The sequence below is a fragment of the Seriola dumerili genome, unplaced genomic scaffold (assembly GCF_002260705.1).
Source record: "Seriola dumerili isolate Sdu_G_001 unplaced genomic scaffold, Sdu_1.0 BDQW01000002.1, whole genome shotgun sequence".
Lineage (NCBI taxonomy): Eukaryota > Metazoa > Chordata > Actinopteri > Carangiformes > Carangidae > Seriola > Seriola dumerili.
In genome coordinates this window covers 6648358-6669380 of record NW_019174257.1, presented here as the reverse complement: position 1 = coordinate 6669380, position 21023 = coordinate 6648358, and the positions used below count along the sequence as shown (strand labels likewise).

At 39.0% G+C, this 21023-nt stretch overlaps 2 protein-coding genes across 2 annotated transcripts in view; one reads left to right on the top strand and one right to left on the bottom strand.

Moving 5' to 3' along the window:
• Nucleotides 1-1578: 1578 nt before the first annotated feature.
• On the top strand, nt 1579-3169 carry LOC111235183 (GTP cyclohydrolase 1-like). Its single transcript, XM_022763565.1, has 6 exons — nt 1579-1849; nt 2152-2261; nt 2438-2493; nt 2609-2640; nt 2736-2820; nt 3040-3169. The coding sequence occupies exons 1-6, from the start codon at nt 1579-1581 to the stop codon at nt 3167-3169; spliced, it is 684 nt and encodes a 227-aa protein (XP_022619286.1).
• A 3013-nt stretch (nt 3170-6182) lies between these two features.
• Nucleotides 6183-21023, bottom strand: part of kank3 (KN motif and ankyrin repeat domains 3) — a 45726-nt gene continuing 30885 nt past the window's right edge. The window contains exons 2-12 of the mRNA XM_022770416.1: nt 20200-20276; nt 18419-18503; nt 16395-18197; nt 15587-15689; nt 15114-15341; nt 14720-14810; nt 14090-14309; nt 13009-13151; nt 11234-11434; nt 8244-8345; nt 6183-6957 (exon numbers count right to left, since the gene is read on the bottom strand). Coding sequence (XP_022626137.1) covers nt 6895-6957; nt 8244-8345; nt 11234-11434; nt 13009-13151; nt 14090-14309; nt 14720-14810; nt 15114-15341; nt 15587-15689; nt 16395-18197; nt 18419-18455 — 2991 coding nt within the window. The 5' untranslated portion in view covers nt 18456-18503; nt 20200-20276 and the 3' untranslated portion in view covers nt 6183-6894. The remainder of the gene's footprint in view (nt 6958-8243; nt 8346-11233; nt 11435-13008; nt 13152-14089; nt 14310-14719; nt 14811-15113; nt 15342-15586; nt 15690-16394; nt 18198-18418; nt 18504-20199; nt 20277-21023) is intronic.

Sequence of the window (21023 nt, the reverse complement as noted above, 5' to 3'; positions counted from 1 at the left end):
GAATTCAAAACTGATCAGAAACCAGATATCTACTTGGCCACGCTTAAAAAACACATTAAAAACACTTTAAAAAAAAAAAAAAAAAAAGCAAGCACAGATTCATAAAGCTCTGTTGTAATAACTACAGATAGATAGCCCCAAGGACTTAACATAGTTAAATAAACCTACAAATTATGTTAATGTGCAGCTTATTTGCTAGAGTACTTTATATTCATTGGCAACATTTAGTTGCAGGGAGTAGTATGATATTTTGAGGTGCAACTCAGTGGATGGACATACAGAGCATTGACTTTGCCTCTAAATCTGGGTGTCATACTTGAGCATTTTACCCTGCTGATCCATCCTAAAGCAAGGTATCCATCCACCCACATCTTATATTACTCCTACACGAACCCAGCACAATAGTCAGGGTCCTAACCAGAATTATTAATGTTAAATGCACTTTGGCTTTATTGTTTCTATTCGTCTTCTTCTATACTTTACTCTATACCTCTGTGTTTCATTATTGAGTCATTATTGCGATGTATTTTTGGAAATATATCGCCTAATGTCACAATTACATTTATCATCCTTTGTGTCTCTACATAGCCTCCTACAAGTTTAGTTAAACTTTACCAACATTTCATTTAAGGACAGTCAATTTCACAGTCAAATGTCCTGCCTGCCTGCACAGAGAGCAGCTGTGCATACCACTTGAATCAGGTTGTGGGTTGCCAGGTTGTGGTAACAGATGGGTCGAATTTGTGTATATGTACTACTTTCACTCATTCTGCAATCCTTTTCGTTACCTGTGGGACAAAATGCCTCATAAAGAGTTTAAATAAGACAAAAAATAATTCATAAAATAATTAATTGGAATTGATATCCAGTGCTATTATCTGTATTCCTTTGTGATTTATTACATTCAGCTTTTCTGCAATATTTTGTTTTAATAACACACAAAAAACAAATCCATCCATATACAGTATTGAGTTAAATAGCAGTGCTGTACTTTTTGGTGTTAAATGTGAGTGTGTACACAACCTCACCAAGCTAAGCTGACTGTCACCAGTTTGCCTAATGACTCATAAATTGAATAATGTAAATGTACTAAATCCACAAGAACTATTTTTTATCACAAAGCTTGACTTAAAGTGAATAAAAACCAACATTATGTACTGTGGTGCCTTGTACATGAAACAATTTGATCATTATATTTATCAAAACAGGTTCACAGGCTGTATTTTCACATTTCAAAATGAACAAAATGTGGCTTGGCATATATATTTAAATTAATGTTTCTGATCTCATCGTTTTGAAGTCATCTGTGAAGTGAAATCAGAGCATTGTATGTCTAGGTATTTAAAGTAAAATCACAGGATCAGTTGATGGTTGCTTCATGGCATTTGAGGCATAGAATTTGAAACTGATTTCTCTGCATGGGTGTCTTGAGGCTCCTGTGATGCTGCAGCCTCAGGGCTCCACATCAAGCTTCAAAACCAAGGCGATGTACTTTCTGACACCACTTCCAGTGTACCAGTGGGCCTGTGTCATTGTTTGCTGCAGTGTCATTCACTGAAACTAGAGCTAAGAGCCAGAATGGAGTATCACCATGCTTCAGATATGAATGGAGTAGTGTCAGAATACCTGAACATGCACATTGAGTCTAAACATAATGGTTCCAGCAGAGAAGTGAAGGACTCGAAGGAGGCTGCAGATGCAAACAAGCTGACTCTCATTGAGAAAGCTTATAGCACTATGCTGAGTGAGCTTGGAGAGGACGTGGACCGGGAGGGACTTCTATGTACACCACTACGTGCAGCCAAAGCAATGCAGTTTCTCACTAAAGGCTACAAGGAAACAACCCAAGGTGAGGATAGATTTTTATTTATCTCACCATTTTAAGAAAAAAAAAAAAAAAGTAGTGCTAAACTTAATTGTTTTGATATATTAATACTTTATTTTAGCAAAAATTAGTTGCAATTGTTTGAATAACTGAAAAACTGTTCCATAGAAACACTATATGTTGAAGGTGTGTTGTCCTGTCCTCATAAATATATTGTGCTTAATGCGAGGTGTTAAATGAAGGACACATTGTCAATCATTCTGTCTCTTGATTTGCTCTAGTTTTAATGCAAAATGTTGTCAAACTCACATTAAATCTCCCCACAGATATCATGAATGACGCAATCTTTGATGAAAACCATGATGAGATGGTGATTGTCAAAGACATCGATTTGTTTTCTCTCTGTGAACATCACCTGGTGCCCTTCTTTGGCAAGGTAATTTAATAACAAAGTTATTTAACAATGATGATATTCATGTATAATCATATATCTATATTTTTTGCAAATACTATTGTACTGCATAACACGGTGGCTGTAAATCAGCAAATTTTGTATGACGATAATAATTTTAGCAAGCCTGAATATAAGCAATGCTGTGTTAAATGTTTCAGGCTCACATAGCATATCTCCCAAACAAGAAAGTGGTTGGTCTCAGCAAACTCGCAAGGTAGATGATGACAATACACACACACACACACACACACACACACACACACACACACACACACACACACACACACAAACATAGGCATCTGTGTAATTCTCTTTCTGTTATCTTTCAGAATTGTTGAGATCTACAGCAGGAGGCTTCAAGGTAAAAAAATAACCAGTGATTACATCTATTTCTTCTCTTCTGTCTGTTTTTTTTAATGTTCATGTGTGATATATAACATGAAATTTTCTCCACAGTTCAGGAGCGTCTAACCAAACAGATTGCTTCAGCTATCACTGAAGCGTTGGAGCCTGCTGGAGTGGCTGTGGTGATTGAGGCTGTGTGAGTTTTCTTTTTTTTTTTTTTTTTTACACTGTATCATGGTTACTTTGATGCTATACTAGTAATAGTAAACAAGTAAATATTTTTTTTGATCACCTAGATTTATTAATGTCATAGCTCCAAGTGATGATATAATAATTATTAAATAAAGTTGGTGTGAATCGTAAATGTGCTTCGGAGTTTTGCAAATATTTAAACTCTGTCCTTTGTGCGTTTCAGTCATATGTGCATGGTGATGAGAGGTGTGCAGAAGATGAATGCCAGTACTGTTACAAGCGTCATGCTGGGAGGATTTCATGACAATCCCAAGACTAGAAGGGAATTTCTTGCCCTTGCATTGAAGAAGTAAAGTTTTTGGGGGATGTGTTTTACGTGAACTAATATCTTTAGTGCTTATGTTTAGCCTTGTGGGGCTGTTGAAATATCAGATATCAGGAATGTATTACCAAAAACTGTGAAAAAAAAAAAAAGTGAAATGAATAAGTGTTGATATTCATTTAATTTACTGAATGCAAGATTGTTCATAATGTATACATGTATAGATGTTATGAAAATAAACATCAAACAAGTCTTTTTCTGTCTGTGTATTACTTCTTTATTTGAAAAAAACTGATGGTAACTAAGGCTCAAAAGGGGTAGGAGGCTGCAACATAATGTAAGAAGGACACCCGACAAGAATAGCACTTTACCCAAGCTTTGTTGAAATAACCCCGAAAATATTCAAGGTTTACAAACCTAAAAACCAAGGGAAACAAAAAGGACTGGAGACTCCGGGCAAACTAAACAAAAGAAAAGAAGACGCTGGGCGAACCACGCAGTGGGCCGTCGCTCTCAACTACCTAAACCAAACTTAATCTAAAAGAAAAGACGAATAACATGACTACCGGTAATCTCCAGCCCAAATTAACATAATTAACTAAAATAACTAAAACCCCACCGCACCTAAATGTGAGTGGAGGAGCGAACCCTGCCTGGAGAAGGAAGCGAGGACAAAGAATCCTCACCGCAGGTACAGCTGTCTGTGTGTGTGTCTCCTCCCTGTCTCTGTACTCTCTGCCCCTCTTATCCCCTCCCTCTCTCCCTGAGTGCTGATTGCACCCAGGTGTGCACCAGGCAGAGGGAGGAGGGAGACGAGTAGCAGTGAGGGAGGACAGGTCACCACACAACCAGGGCACACGTAACGGTATTACTTATGTTTACTTGGTTATATATCATACTATATGAAAATATGCACTTTATTTCCTTATTTGTGATGCTATTGTGATCCTTTCCACAACATTGTTAGAATTTGTAAGGAGACCGTTTGCATTGGTTATAGTATGAGGCAATTAGTCAAAATGTAGTTCAGAAAATGTTCAAAAATATTTATATGTACATGTTATAATCAAGGACCTTTTTAAAGGTTCAGTATCAGCTGCATGAAGCCTGATCAATTTCTGATCCTTTTGTCTTTGATCTGCTTCAGCTACATCTTTGAGGTGAACCACCAATAATTCAGCATGCCGGGTAGATGGCTAAATTATCACTTGTGAGTGGCAATAAACACAACTTTCTCCGCTAGTGTTTCGGAGTTTCACCACTGCTCATTTTAGAAAGGTCACCACCAGGAAATGTCATTTGTTTAGATCGTTTATCAAATGGATAATGAATTTTTTTGTTTTTGGCTACTAGTGATAGTCTTAGTAACATGGCTTCCACTTAATACTGATCTAGAAGAAATGATGTCAATGATCAGTTTTGATCCCTCTCAAGTCCTGGAGCTCTCTCCATACTTGGACTATCCATAGGGACTACCTGACAAAGCTTGGTGGACCAGTGGACAGTAAATTTGGTTCTGGGAGATAAGTCCATGGCTGAATTTCTGTCCCAGTCTAACCATGGCTTTCTCCATTGAATAAATAACTGTCCAAGGTTCACTCTTGTTTTACCTCAGTTTCTGTCACTCTCCCTCTTCGCTTTCTTTGCTGTTTTGGTTTTGCATTGTGAGAGCAAGGCTTATAGGGAACCAATGTAAATACCGTTTGTGTCATTATTTTACTAAGTTAAAACAAAAAAGTTGCCTATTGTCATTTTAAAATTGTTGTCTTGTGTCTTCATGTTGTGGCTGTATAACTATCAGTTTTTCACACTTCTACTTCCAAGAACTGTATGGATTTGTCCTCTGTCACTTTCTTAGATTCTCATGCATGAAGACAATGTTGACATTTACAAGCCAGTTAGCCATTGTCGTGCTCTTTAAATAGCCAACTGGTTAAACTATGAGGGAACAGTCCTTAATGAGATTATATTTCTTATTATATTCCAATACAATATATATCATGAAAGTTTTCAGAAATATAATTCAATATTACCATCAGTTGTCACCTAAGTCATTGTTTGGTTACTGTAAACAGATATTTAGGGAAAATGTAAGGCAATTAAACCCGACAAAAACCACAATAGCAAACAATACAACACAAAAGATTTTCTACAGATCGAAAAAGGTGTAGGCTGGAGTTACGGGTATGTTATGAAAGTATATGTATCACAAGACCAAAACTCACCCAACTGACTGCCATCATTATTTTGCTTATTCTACAGCTACTTTATTGAAAATTGCATGATTCATAAAGGTAAATAGAAAGTTTGTATTTAGCAGTTTATAGCATCATTTCGTTTTTATTAACTGGTTCACATTCGTAACTCTGTAATCTTGGGAGGCATGACTGTCACAAAGCTGCCATGACTAACAATGCATGAGTATATTTTTCATGGTAGTGGAAGAAGATAATCTTTTAAAGATACTACTAAATACATTAAAACCAAATCATTACAAAAATCTGCACACAATCATAAACAAGGAGGAGATACCCAAAAATAAAATACTCAAATATGAATTCATAGACTTGATAGTTTATGCCTTGCATGGTGTTAACATGGTGTGACTGTCACCAGATACTCATGAGGGCGGCTGCAGGGATAGAGATGTTACACTGACAACACCAAGTACATTTTATTAAATGTACAAACCTAGTTCTATTTTAGGGACTGTGCAACAACCCAACTAGAAATAAAATATTTTAATAAACTGTATATGGGAAGTGTATGTATTGGCTAATAATTATTATTATTATTCTTTTCAGATGCAGTGGCTTCAAAACGCAAGTGAACAGTGAACAATGTAAGTCTCCCTCCGTTCCATAATATTACATCTCATTCACAATAAGCTACTAATTAAGATACCTTAATTCTAGCTTGCTAAACAGTGAGTTTGGATTGCTAATGCTTCACAGGCTGGTTAGGTAGTAGTGTAGTAGTGTGTGTGTGTGTCATTAAAGAAATGGTTGTAATGCTTCCAGAAAAAAACAAATTTCAAATCAGCTTTTATGTAAATATGTTTATTTCAGACATGAATATATATATATATATATATATAAATGGACAAACAATGCACAGGCAGTTAGTGCAGACTATGAAGGTGAAGATGTTCACAGATCAGTTAACAAATGCAGGACAGAGAGGCGTAGACAAGAGGACAAAACACACCAGCTGTGTTGTAATTTGATGTCCATAGCACACACCAGATACAGTATGTTGTTAAGTAAGAAGACATAAAGATGTATACATTTTTTTGGAGCATCAACACTTGGGTTTATTTTTATTTATGTAAGATAATGATGTATCCTGATTAATTTTGTTGTTTCAGTGATTGGGCCTGTGTATAAAATAACAGTTGATGGTTTTTTTGTTGTGCATCATATGCCATCACTGTGTGTGTTGCCCTGTACAGTAAAATATTAGTGGAGTGCAAATAATAAATTGTAAGGCCTCATCTCCTGTCACAGAAAAATCAAGTGCCAGAGACCTCATTTAGACATGCGAGGAGCTCATATTAGTCAAGTATATAATATAATCATTCACGACATTTATGGAAAAATAATATTCTCATATTAACAGTACTTATAAATGCAGGACATATGGCAAGATATAAATACATGTACATATATATTTAAGTAAATTCCAGTGGAGCTTTTCTTAGCTCATATCCAGTTATATTTGCTCATCCGTCCGCCTCAGTGAGCAGCCATGATCAGGTCAGTCTGTAGGCCAGGTTTTATGGGGGCTGGTGGGGCTCCGTTGTTGGGCCTGTGGACTCCCCTGAAAGACACAATGTGTGGGTTAAGTTTTAAAAGAGGAATTTATTATTCTGAAAATGAATATACACTCAGTCTCTTCTTTGTAATGCACACCTGTACAATCTAATGGAGTCCAAAACAACAGCTCATACATCTTTTTTTTTTTACAAAGCTCACAATGAACAGTTTTTGGTTAAATTCAAAGGTTGGTTAAAGTGGTGATGTTTTAGACAACATTATTTTGATGTTTCTAATTTTGTGTCCTCCCTATTTTCACACATGAGGGGGGCAGAACATTAGAAACACCTCAGAATATATTTATAGTCCAGTACAACATCATTGTAAAATAAAAGTAAACTTTATGAGAGAGCAATTCTATTGGATTGCATTAGCCTGAACAGCTCTCCTTAATAAAGTGGCCATTGACTGAACATCGTTCACTTGTTTGAGGGAATGAAAATATAACACTTGGACATCACTGAACAGCACTTCCTAAAAGTCTTCAGCACAATAACCTCCCTAATATGAAGAATCATATCAATAGTTATAATAGTTATTCATTATTATAATGTTAATTCAAAAATATACTTAAATTGTATTCATAATGCAATTTTAGATTAATTTAATGAAAATAATAATTAATTAATTATTAATATCAATATTTTGGTCATATGGTAATGGAATATTCACTTAATGTCTTTTAACAGGAGCTTAATAATACCTGAAGGGGGCAGCAGTGCACCTTCAGTCAGTGCAGCCCACACCCAAACTTATGCTTGGAGAGCTGCCGTGGAATTCATCCTATCCACATGTAATACAAGAGACACTGCTCACTATAAATGTATGTTGTGAATGTGACCTGCACCAACTACAGCCTGCTTGTGTGCCACTTCCCTGCAGATTTAAAGATGCTGGTTTCAAAGCTTTCAGCTTGTGACCCCAGAAATGAAACACTGCCAAAGTGAACTCTTGACTACAAATGTTTGTATTTATTCTCCCTTTTCAGGCTGGTAAACCTGATCAAAACAGCACCAGGCAACACTGCATTAGAACTAAAGACGACAACCCTTTTGCTATGAGGTAGGTCAAATTTATTTCCCTGTTTTTTTTTTTTTTTTTTGTATGTTTCCTTTTATGCGTTACAGTGTAAAATAAAATGATTTATAGGATACTTATAAGCAAAATTACAGTCGAATGTACAAAATGTGACTACCCCATTCTCACTAACTCAGATTATGCACATACTCCCTATGTGTCTCTGTGGGCACATCTCCGTAGTGTAGGAAGTGAATGGGAAAGTGGACTCACCATAGCAGTCTGGGTCTTGGCATAGTTCATATGGGCATAGAGCAGCACAGCTGTGTCATTGTGAGACGCCTCCAGTGCGATGGACAGAGCGTTGCTACCATCCTGCAGGCAGTAGAGGAAAGAGAGAGGGACAAACAGAAAGAGGGCAGAGAAAGTAAGAGTGAGTTTCTCACTAGAACAGAGAGCTTTACAGTTTGAGATGGACCTTGTGATTGACATTGCATGCGGCTGTCACTTTTTCCAGCCTTTTTTTTTAATTCATTTTTTTTACATGCTCTGTACTGCAAAACTGTGCCTCTGTCTGGGCATGTTACACCATTCATTCCCATCACTCAAGTCAATATCATATATCTTTGATTGGCCAGTAACAATACAGGACATTGATCCATCCAGCATCCTTAGAATTTCTTTGTTTTTTAAAATTTAGATTTCCTGTTAGTGTAGATTTATGCTGTATCCTGCTTGACGTGTTTAGTAGCATCCTGTGGTTTTGTCCCTATGTAACTAAAGCAGGGAGTAATATATATTTTACATAATGTTGGAAAGCCAGAAACTGAATCTTATTCAGCTTCTTCTTACACAAACAGTGTGGGTTGCTTTGGTTGATGGTAGGGGTGTAAAGGTACAAAACTTGGTATTGGGGCCATGGTTCAGTTCAGTTTTCAGTACAATAAGGAAAAAATAAAACATCCAGAGTTTAAGTCAAATGTCCTTTGTGTACATATATTGGTTAAAACAGATACAGCCAATAAATCATTATCACATTTTTGGCTGACTAAAGGGCACACATGAAGGAACATTCCAGCTGGACTCAAGTCCTGTAATAGGTGCATTTGATTTAAAAATAGAAGAAATAACATTAATTGTTGTGCAACAGGTTCCAACCATTCCACCCTTTGTCCAGTGTAGCTTTAACATACTACTGGGAAACCATAATGCTTCTAAATGAAAGATCTCAATGGCATTGGAGGCTCCTCCAGTTTTGCATATGGCTTTATAGCCATATGATCCAACTGCTCCACAGCTAAGTGCACCTCTCACAGTTATGTTCCACATATGTAGACCTAACTAGACAGTATAAGGTTGATTAAACATTATTTCTTTCTTAGAGCATACCAAACCAAAAGAAAAGTCTGTACGAAAAACCTTTTGGGTCAAAGCCTGTATTTACCTTTATACCTCTATTTCAAAGAATGCATGACAGGGAAGTCAAACTAAAAAGGTTCAGCATTGGAACTGGTTCTTTTTACTTGCACTTAGTTGCCAGGTTGGTAGATATACCTAGCTAAAACTAATGTAGTCCAGAGCAGTACTGCAATAAATACTACCTTCTTAAAAGGTTATATTGTAAAGTTTTTTTTTAATTTTTATTGAAACTAGTTTAAAGAGGCGTTGATTCAACTTCAGGGTCTTTTTGGAGACAGCAGTTTGTGGTGCTGTGGAATTGAATTGCTTTACAGGGACTGGTGTTTCTGTTATCCTATCCACCCTATTTATATCAATGACAACAAGCTTAATAATAGAAACGCCTCTTTGTATAACACAATAAAGTTCAACAGCAGCACAACTACGTAATCAAGAATGATCATACAGTTTAGTCAACATCTTTCTAAAACAGTTTAAACACAGACTGAATGAACATTACAACCTCTCTGAAGGTAAGATTTAATCCGGGACTGTTGTTTTAGACTGCATTAACAAAACTGACGGCCGAGTTAATTTCTCTACTGTGCTTTACACTCATGGTTTGTCATGCTGTTCTTTGTTTTAGGAGGATAGGGGAGGTGCGGGCTTTTACAAATATTCCCCCTCCCAGGTCCACCGCTTGGTCCAGCTGCGCTGCACTGAAACACAATCCAGGAGCTGCCGGCACCGAAAGGCCAACTCATTCTGGGACAGATGTGAACACTCAAATATCTGTCTTCCTGGCCTCTCTCCAAGCATCCAGACCAATCCACTGTACAATCACTTCACATCACAATCAAATGAAGCAAGAAATCTCACAAGCAGAGTTTTGTTCCAGGTAAGATTTCTGCTATATTGTTCAGTTTGTATTGAAACTGTTTTTAGAGGTGTTGATTCAACTGTATGATCATTTTGGAGGCGGCAGTTTATGGTTCTGTTGAACTGTCAGCGTGTCTGTTGTTTGGCCAACCCTGGTAGATTTGAATGGGGTGGACAATACAATACGAACACTTGTCAACAATAACGCATTGCAGTTCAACATCACCGCAGACTACCCCTTCCAGAGTGATCTTACAGCTGAATCAACACCTCTTTAACACAGTTTCAATAAAAACTGAACATTTAAACCTTCATGAAGGAGGATTTGCTGCAGGACTTTGGTATTAGACTGAATTAGTCTTAACTAGATGTTCCACAGAGTGTATTTTCCATTGTAGTCATTCTGTTGACAAAATAATAAGTCTCCTACAGCCTGGATCTTTAAAAATCTAAAAGTCACTTCTGATTAACTTTTGTTTCACCTTTTCCTTTAAATGGACAGTTGCTGCTGATTTGTGTATGGGCCATGTGGTAAAGTATGCAAAAGACTAGTGAAAGAGCCTGCAAGGCATTGTGACTGAAATCTGCAAGTCTTTTGCTGTGAATAGAGGAGCTGTGGCTTTCTAATTCTTCCCCCGGGGACTTGTAAGTAAACCAGTGATTGTGTTTCCCGTAAACAGCACTGATTTGAGTGGAGGGCAGATGAAACTAATCTGATAATGGCTCTTTAGCTTTCAGCCTATTCAGCTAACTGAAAGAAAACTAGAGAAGAGAAAAGGAGAGGTGACAAGGAGAGGAAAGTGCATAGACCAATTTCCCATGAGGAGCCATTTCCTGAGCACAGATTAAGCTGAATCCCAGACGAGAAAACACTCAGATGTTTCCAGCAGTCAGAGCAGTTGGCTTGAGCATTAGGCTCACAGTAAGTCACTCAAAGTTTCTCCCAATGACTGCATCAGCTAAATGGCTAAATGTAAACAGCTTACGTTGTCCATGATGGATATGTCACAGCCAGGTTGTTCCAGGAGCAGTTTGACAATCTCAGCTCGGCCATGTTCGCTGGCACACATCAGAGCCGTGGAGCCCTCGTCATCCTGTACGTTAACGTCCGCGCCACACTCGAGCAGTGCCCGTACCATCTCCTGACGCCCATGGCTAACAGCTAGCATCAATGCCGTCTGGCCGGCCTGCAAAGGTATAGAATTATGAATATGATTTCTTTTTAAGACAACACAGTTTTTCAAATGCTGTCAAGACATAACGAACAAAAAAAGTCACAACCTCGTAACAATACTGACACTAGTCCTATTGTTCTGCTATCTAATGAGGAAAGTGTCAGCTTTAACTAAAGATTAACCAGGAAAGCTTTTGCTTTGTTTTACTTTTCTTTTTACAGTTTCCTAAACACACATGCCTTCTCTCTTTCAAAACTGCCCTAATTTAGCCTTAAGCCATAAGTGCCTTGCTAAAGAGCATTTCAGTTAATTCCTGACTCTCCCACAACAAGCCTGCTTCTCTCGCAGGCTGCTTCCCCAAAACAGTCATTCATTGTCGTTTTGTGTCATCTGTTACAGGTTGACTGCAATTTTTGCATCTATGAATTGGGAAGCTTTGCATTGTGGAAATCTCTGAGGATATTATATAGACTCAGATTTCAGGCACTAAAATAAAATGGCATAGGGCAAATTTAGTGCACTATATAGTAAACAGGGAGTGATTTCTCTCTCTTCCCTCTGCAGCACCCTGTTGTTGTTTGGTTGGCTTCGGCTTTGTTAGTTTAGGTTTTACATTGTACAACACTTTTCACTCATCACTCAAACTCTGCTCATCCATCTGTTGGTACAACACTGATTCACACACCTCATAATGTTAAGTATATTTTGTGTTATTGTTTCAGTAATAAATTTGTATACTTTTCAGTTTAAAAACCGTGTCTCTCCTGTTTTTGTCAGTCAAAAGTGAATTTTCTAAAATTCAAACAAGTATTTTTTTTTTTGCAAATGCCTTTCAGCACATAACTTCCCAATGTGAAAGCTAAATTCCTGACTCTAAAATTTTATTGCGTGCCTTGTGTTTTGTTCCCCACAGCCACAACAAGCACCAGTAATTGAATTTATAGCTAGTGATACTATAAATTCAGAGTCCCATGACTTGGCAGTGTCAGAGCCTGTCAGGCGCCGTGTCCATTTTGTCCACATTTACTGCACAACCTGATTAGATCAACCAGAGAAAACGACTCAAAGTCAATAGATTCTCAGGAATTACTTCTGTGTCACGTTAAGCTTCACATTTTTTTAATCAAATGTAACCTATAACCAATTATTCCATTGGTCTGCACCACTTAATTACAACTCAGGAAATGCTCACAATACCTACTCATTGAAATAAACATGGAGCAAACAGAGGCTCTGAACACAGTTTTTTCTTTTTCCTTCTCGCAAAATAGCTCCAAGCATAAAGTAGATTCATTTCAAATTGGTTTCCGTTTTGACTAAAAACAAATAAGAAAAAAAGTTACATTACTAACCAGCAGGAAGAGGTGAAAAGCCAAGTTTATATTCCACAAAGGAATACTGCAAAAAATCCACTCTGTCCAATGTTTTAAATTCATTATTTTAACAGGCAAACCCCACATACCAAACATGACTGCAGTAGAATGACTGCGGGAATATGGAAGGATATAAATTGTACTTAGAGAATAAACATCACACATGAGCGGTGTGACCAGTTTAAGGGCTCTGTGACTGTGATGATGACTTGCCTGGCTCGCCTTAGCGTTGACATTGCCCTGACTGAAGAGCTTCTTGACCACAGCCATGTCCTCCTCTTCCTTCACAGTAGAGAGAGCAGCCAGCATGATGGCCGTGTAACCTGCCTTGTTCTGCTTATCCACACAGCAAACACCTGTAGGGAACATGTTTTTATTACTGTGTATTTAAGCATATAAGTGCACACACACACACAGTATACATCAGTACTTATTGCACATATGCAAATGTGCCACATAAAGACATCACAACTTCCAGTAGAATGATACAGTTTTAGTTCTGCGTCATGCCAAACATCTGTCCCTTCCCACATGAGATTACAAGACATTATCTCCCCACAATACAAACAATGGAGCAAAAAACGTTACATTAAAAGAACTTCTATATTTTTTTAAATGATACATTTATGTGGAAAAAAATCCAAATGAACTGTTCACTGAAAAGAATTCCTATATATCTACAGTTTATCCTAATAAAGGACTGTGTTTTCTCTTAATGTCCCTGGCTTCGTGGTAAAGGGCTAAAAGACTAGATCTCAGCTGGGTACTAAGGTCTTTGCTGTTTAAAGAAATTGTATGCGACATAATTCTCAGTGCCATATTATTTTTTATCATACACAGATTTTCTGAACAAAAGTTGAGTTTTTCGATAAAAAAAAAAAAGTCAAATGTGGTTGGTCTGTTTTAGCTAGAAGACTGCAATTATGGAAAAATAGATCTCGAGTGAAAGCACAAGCCTTCAAAACTGTCTTCTTCACGTGGTGTGATGCTTGTCAGCAGCACATGCATGAGTCAGCTGAGTTTTGTTTAGTGATGAAAGACACCAACATCACTATGAAGACTCACCGAAACCAACTTCTGTTAGTCAAGAAATAATTTGGAAGCATATGCCACGTTTTTTTCTATTTCTGCACGTTAAACACACAAAGCAACAGGAGAACCCAGGTAAACCAATAGCTGGTCTTGTCCATAATATACTGTCGCGGAATAACTGGTTGGATTATTAATTGGATTATTGTTGCAGTCTGTGTGGCATTGCTCTATAATGTAGTTTGGATTATTGTTTATCACTGACCTGTGTCCAGCAGCAGCCCCACAACACCAAAGTTGGAGTGGGAGACACTATAGTGGAGCGCTGTGTTGCCGTTGCCATCGGTCATGTTGACTACGTGTTCCAGCAGCACTGACGACACCTCAGAGAACGCCATCAGGTAGTCGGAGACACGTGAAGGCTGAGCCATCTTGGCACTGGAGATACGGAACCACTCGAGCTGCACAGTGTGGGTGCTGGAGAGCTGAGTGTGAGGATACAAAGTCATGTTATTATCAAATATGCACTGTGAAAACCTGAGGGGAAAAAAATCTAAAGCATGTTGCATACAAGCATGAACTATTATTACTGTATCTTATTAATGCTAATTTCTTGTCCAGATCTGATCATAATTTGAAACTAAAAACAACTGTGTATACACTGCATTTGAGTGAGTAGGATGACATTCCACTGAATGTTAAGGGAAATCCTTTTCACCAAATGTTTAAGAACAGATGGTTAAAAAGGTTGGGAAACAGAAATTTGTTACATGAAGCTCCTACTGTTTGTAATGAATATATGCTGGGGTTAAAAAATACCCCCAAACAATATGACAAAGTAAAGTTAAATGTCTGACTCTGGTAAAATTATTTGAAGAAGCATGCAGGGACGCACCACTTCCTTACTCTTCAGTGTTTTAATATCATCGTTCAGGTGGTTCTTCAGAATGAGGCAAGCTTCACGCATTTTTGAGCTCAGCTCAAACCTGCAACAAAAACACAAATGTGTGAGGTTGAAACACAAAACAGTTTACTGCTTTCAGGAATAGTTTATGTCTCTTTGACTTATAATCGTATGTGGATTTTATGTATTTAAGTAGTGTATGTATGTAAACATAAGACTTTCTCTTTGCTATGCAACATGGTTTGATAGCATTCACATTAACAGCACTACACTTGAATCACAAAACTATATTAATCCATTTTCTGTAGCCTCAGGGACCTGAAACTGGAGTTATCAATACAGCAGCTTACAAAATGTATTTTTTCCCCTCTTAATAACAGCCTACTTCTCTTTCACAGCATCAGATGAATAACTCTCGGCCCTGAGAGTTTCCTCATCAGTGTCGCTCTCGTCCAGGTTGACGTTTCTCTCCTCCTCAGATGTTTCTTCCTCCAGAGCTGCCTCATCCTCCTCCGTGCTGTCCAAACACTCGCCTTCTCCACTTTCTCCAGAAGAACTACCATCTTCCTCCTCTTCCTCTTCTTCTTCTTCTTCACTGGATGTTGATTCATACCTGGGAGAAAAAATATTTGCTATAGTACAGAGTGTAGATTTCCAACTTGTGCACCCTACATTTTAGGGCACTTTGCTAGATTTGTTTTCAAAAGCAAACCTGCCTTTGGTGAGGAAAAGGGTTTTGTTTCTTACTTGTCAAATCTGTGACCAGGTCAAAGTGTTATTTCCAACCTCTAGACATTCTGTCGCCCTTATTTTATTTTTACATTAGTAAAAATAAAAATTAAGTTTCATGTTACCCACCCTCCATTTAGAATACCAACAAACTGCAGGCTCTTCTTGCCAGCGGTGCGATTCTCACCCGAGTTACTCCCATCCTTCCTCTTCATGATTGATTTCAGCATACCTGTTGCCATGAGGGAAGCACAGTGATCAAACAATAGTTCAAAAGCAGTGCTCCAGAGAAATGTGCACTTCACACTAAATGTTATGAGTCTCTATTGCTTGAATAGAGATGATGTGATATTTGTCTCTCTAGTGAAAATGCTTATAAAATGCTTTACTTTGCGTAATTTCTGAATAACTTCAAAGTTTCATGGAAAACATGTAATTTGTAAGCAATTATATTAGAGTGAGTTTTCAATTAGTACTTATTAATTACTAGTTTAACCTAGTGAGTTTTTTTAGTCAGTTTACAACAGGTCAGTTGAAAAGTCAAAAAAAGTTACATTTCCTACAGACAAGTAATATATATGAAGAGTAAAGAGAGTAATATATATGAAGAGTAAAAATTAATAAATGAGACTTCCCAGGGTCCTTCTTTGAAATCATGCAGACATTATGAACCTGTAAAATGAATTGTTACCTTAAGAGGTATTGTGTGTCGCTCCATTATGCTCCACTTTTTGCAAAAATTAAATTATGTTCTTTCTCTACCACTTACCTCAGGTTGCCCCATAGTTACTAATGATGCATCACTTTGTTTTTGCAACAATGACAAATAATTCTACATTTTTGAGGGAAAAAAAAAACATTTGAAGCAAACACATGATGTCCTAACCTGCAGCATGTTTTACTTTTTTACAGTGAAGGTAAACCCTCTAGTTCCCACCTGTCTTGGTGTTGCTGGGTGCAGCCTTTTGTCCTTCCTCTCCCTCTTTCTTCTCCGATGTGCCGATTACCTCTTCTTCTGGAGAGACCTTGTACTCAGCGATTGTCAACTGTCTCTTCTTTGGCACTGTAACTTTCTGCTCCTCCGTTTTTTCCTCAAACAAGCTCTCCCATTGACACCCAGTGCTGACCAGTACAACAGGGGCTGGTTCTGCTGGTTTCTCTAAAGCATCAGTCTGAGTGCCCTGTTCAGTCTGATCTGCTGTTAAAATCTCGCCTACACACGCATCAGTCACCTCTGGGCGACACAGAACCGCAGCATGCTTTAACACAGGAGTCAGTGTCTCTACCTGGGCATTTGTTGTGTCTGGTTTTGCAAGAACCCCCTTCTCGAATGTGACTTTGGAGGTTTGCTCTTCCATCTGGGCTCTAAGCGTCCCCAGGTCTTTATCGGCCACGCTCAGCTGATCCTCTAGAGCCACAATAGTCTCCTGCTGGAATTTAATGGTGTCCTGTAAGGTGTCGATCTCCCGCTGTGCCTCGCTGGTCAGTCCAAGTAGTGACTCCATGACCCAAACCTCAGCCTCTTCAGTCTCCACCATGACCTGTACCCCCTCCTCGTGAATCAGAGGGGCCTCTGTTCCTATGCCTTTCTCACAAACATTCACCACGGTGCCCTCAGAAGCATCTTTCACACCCTGGCTGTAGTAGAAAACAACAGAGTCCATTGGCATGTCGTCCCCAACAGCCACTGACTTCTTCTCAACAACTGAAACTTTCTCTGGAGCTTTTACTAAAACTTTTGAATGTGCTGGAGTTTTCTCTCCCTGCACCTCAAATTTCTCCGTCAGTCTCTTCAGCTCACCAGATTTTCCGAGGCCTTTGTGACCAGGTGAAGTTGGTGAAGTCAGTCGATTGTGGATATGTTGGTCAGTTTGGGTTTGAAGGGTCTCTGTGGTTTGAGTAGAAGACTCTGTAGACTGTTGCTTCTGCTGGACCATCTCCGTGGTCACTTTCTTCTCCTGCAGGGCCAGCAGGAGCATGTCTTTCTCTGCACGAAGCTTGGCAACCTCTTTCTCAAGTGCAGGAACACCCTTTACCCTTTCTTCCATCTCTTTCAGCTGCTTCAAGGCTGTAGCCATCTGCTCTCTAACTGTCTGCAGCTGGTTGGGAGGGATCGGAGTCATTGCTGTGCCAGCAGCTGGAGTGCTGCGCCCAGAGGTCTGAGGACTGGGTTTAGTCAAGCTACTCTGCAGAGGCTGAGTGGATGGGGAGGGTAAGAGCAGTTTGGGAGGATCTGCGAGCTGGAAGCGCCCGCCATTCTGGTGCTGGTGGGTTTGTTCCTGCTGTAGCCGCCGGCTGGTTTCCAGGAGAGTCCGCTCGACTCTGGGGTTGCGCTGAGGTGGTGGCGGTGGCACTTTGGCCCCGGCAGATAGCGGAGGAACAGTGAGGAGGGTGACAGGTGAAAGAGAGAGTCCCTCACAGGGTGCTGACCCAAGGCGGTTGCGTGGTGGCGGCGGTGGAGGAGCTCTGCCATCTTCACTGGCTGGGGATGAAAGAGACTCTGTGGATGTCCAGCCACTGGTACGCCCACCCACACCCGGACTCCTCTGGGAGAGTTTGAGCCCTCGACCCAAGCGGCGGGAGCTGACGGGTGCCCGGCGGAGATTGTGCCCACTCTCTATTTCCTCTACATATTTGAGGAAGTCCAGATCCAGCTGGAAACCATATGGAGTCTGGACCGAGTAGGAACCTGACTGGTCAGCCTCCTCCTGACTGGTGTAGATAAATGGAGAGCCCAGATCTGAAAAGAAAAGGACACGTAATTTGGCAACATCGATACATACTGACAGGTTAGAATACATTATTTAATTTATTACAATGAAGTGAAAAATGAAAGCGCGATACAACACCGACATCTCTTTTCAAAGGTTACCCAAAATGTTTCCACGTTCATAGTTAGAAAAGAAATTGGGAAATGAAGTGGAAATACAAAAACGAAGGCATCTTCATGCAGTTGCTTACCAGGCAGCTTTGGGTTAACTTGCACAGACTGAGTCATTTTTCAGGACTGGGACCTTTCAGCACACACAGAGCTTCAAATCAACACCTGGCCAAAGAAAACACACAGTAAGATGAATGAATTTCTCATGAATGTACTTGGACCTTAGTTGAAGGAAAAGGGATGTAATTTCTAAAACACTACACAGTAGTTTGGTGAAGACATCACAGGAAGTCTATCACTTGTTATCTTCTGACAAGAAGTGTCACGATGTTTGGACTTTCTATCATCGATTTTTCTGTTAGCGCCAACATCATGTGCTCCATCATCCGTCAACAGTTTTTTTTTTTTTGTTTTTTGGTTTTTTTTTTTTAAGAGGAGGCAGCTTTACACAACAAACAACAAAAACAGCATAACTTCTAAACAACCTGAGAGGCTCCATGTTCTCACTTTAATGGCAGACATAGATGCGTCTTTATAGGTGTTGTAAACTTACTACAAAGTGCAGAAAGGCCTGAAGAGGTTTATGTGTGCTCTCATGGCTCCTAAGCACGTGTGACAGCCTGTGACTGAATTCAAAAGAGGATGAAATTCTCTTCTTTCACAGATAAAGAGCTTTTGTTTCAATGGATCTCTTGTTTGCTTTTCTTCTCCAGAGGTGTTGAAGGACGTTGAGCCTGACATCATCCATACCTCAGAGAGTGTGTGTGTGTGTTTTCTGCCTTTAACCTCTCAACTTCTTTACTAGTGGTTACACTGTGGAACTCAGACGTTCCTTCCTGTAAGAGTCATTACACGTCACTAAAAGCTAAGATACGTGTTTTAAGTGTGTATATATATCGTTTGTACACTGTAAACATCTGGCACACAGTGAAGACAGCACTCGGGAAACACCTCAGAACAAAGTCAACAACAAAGAGCTGAACAGTGTGCAAAAACCTCAAGACTGCCGCTCCATTAACAACACCATCACACCATCCAGCTGTACTGGAAAACCACAGGATTGTCCTCACCACAAGACCACTAAACCCTGACAAGCACTGCTTCACTTGGAAATCAGTTATTTCCTCAAGGCGTAATATCCATTTATTCGGACACGTAAAAAAATGCTGAAAAACAAAACTGGGTGGACGTGGCAGGGAAGCTCTAAGTGAATGGACGACAGTATGAAACATGTCAACATGGACAATTTTGCTCATTAAAAAGTGAAATTTACCTTTAAACCAAGGAATTGATTTATTTAAAAAAAAGTTGTGCATTTTTGGTTACTTTTAAGAGACAAACAATCTGTTCAAAATTTCTAAATTAAAATTTAGTGCTTGTCTTTGTCAGTTTAGACACAGTAGCTATCACTGCTCCTGTTAACAACCTGGTTCTTCTTCTATTTGATCCAAACAGGAAACATTTAACGCTTCCTGTACAGCAGGACAGAGGGACTAGTTTAGAAAGTGTTCCTGATGGAAAATGGAAAAGACTGCATGAAGTAGATACTTATTACATAACAGTTACACCAATTAGAGGAAAAGAGAGGACAAAGTGAAATGACAAGACGCACTTGGATTGCCTCATGTCCCACCATGATCTACATGACAAAAGAACATGTGTGCTTAGAAGTTTTTAAAAACACTTGTTCTACTTCATTAATATGCAAATACATGCAGTAAGGCACACCAAAATCTAATCAAATAATTGCTACATATGTGGTATGTATGGCACCACATCATGACAACATAAGTCACAGACTATTACAAAAAATAATCATGATGACAAAGACTTATAAAGCAGTTTTGAAAGTGGAGTGTACCTCTCTCAGCCGCTCAGTGAACAATTCATGCAGCTGGAGTTCAGGCTGTTTGCCTCCTCTCCCTGCTCCACACAGCCCTGAGAGAGAGAGAGAGAGAGAGAGAGAGAGGTCAGCATACAATCCAAAAAACACACTGCCTTCACAATACACACACACACATACCACATTATTGGGTTAAAAATTGAAGGAAAACTTGATTAAATAAGCGCAGAAACATAATTAATCCAATGCTTCCATAAAGACAATGGGAGGTCACTAAATGGTTTGAGTAGGAAAATGATGAGAATCACATGCTATGTTGTTCCAGTCACCAGATCTCGACCCAAGTGAACACACACTAGATAGTGCTCTTCACCACCACCATCAAAACACTAAATGAGTGGATATCTTTTTATGTTCATCGCTCCAGTAGAATACCACACACTTCTTTGCCAGGGAGCTCTGAAGCTGAACTGGGGACTTGTGGTGGCCCGATAAGTAAATATGTTTTTGTGTAAAATTGTCACCTCTGTGTAGAGTGAATTTGGAGAACTGCTGGAAGAAGCAGCCTTTTGTGTTACTTGATTTGTGCCTTTGATATTAAGCTTTAATCTTTCCAGCTATGGCACAACAGACATGATTTTGTTATATATGCAGTATAATGTAGTGACTAAACAATGTTAAATTGTTTTTCAAAAAACTACCATATTTATCTAAACATATGAAGCGAGTCACATGACATAGTGTTGGGAAAGGCTCTGTTCCTGCCGGATTTTTGTAGTTAACGTTGTTACAAATGTCAGTGCGATTTTGAATGAGGTTTTCACAACGGCTCTCTATATTAG

Bases quoted from the DNA above. Each gene is read 5' to 3' on its own strand.
- LOC111235183 (XM_022763565.1), top strand. From the start codon at position 1,579: ATGGAGTATCACCATGCTTCAGATATGAATGGAGTAGTGTCAGAATAC. The intron at 1,850-2,151 runs GTGAGGATAGAT...ATCTCCCCACAG, and splicing joins CTACAAGGAAACAACCCAAG to ATATCATGAATGACGCAATC. The intron at 2,262-2,437 runs GTAATTTAATAA...TAAATGTTTCAG, and splicing joins TGGTGCCCTTCTTTGGCAAG to GCTCACATAGCATATCTCCC.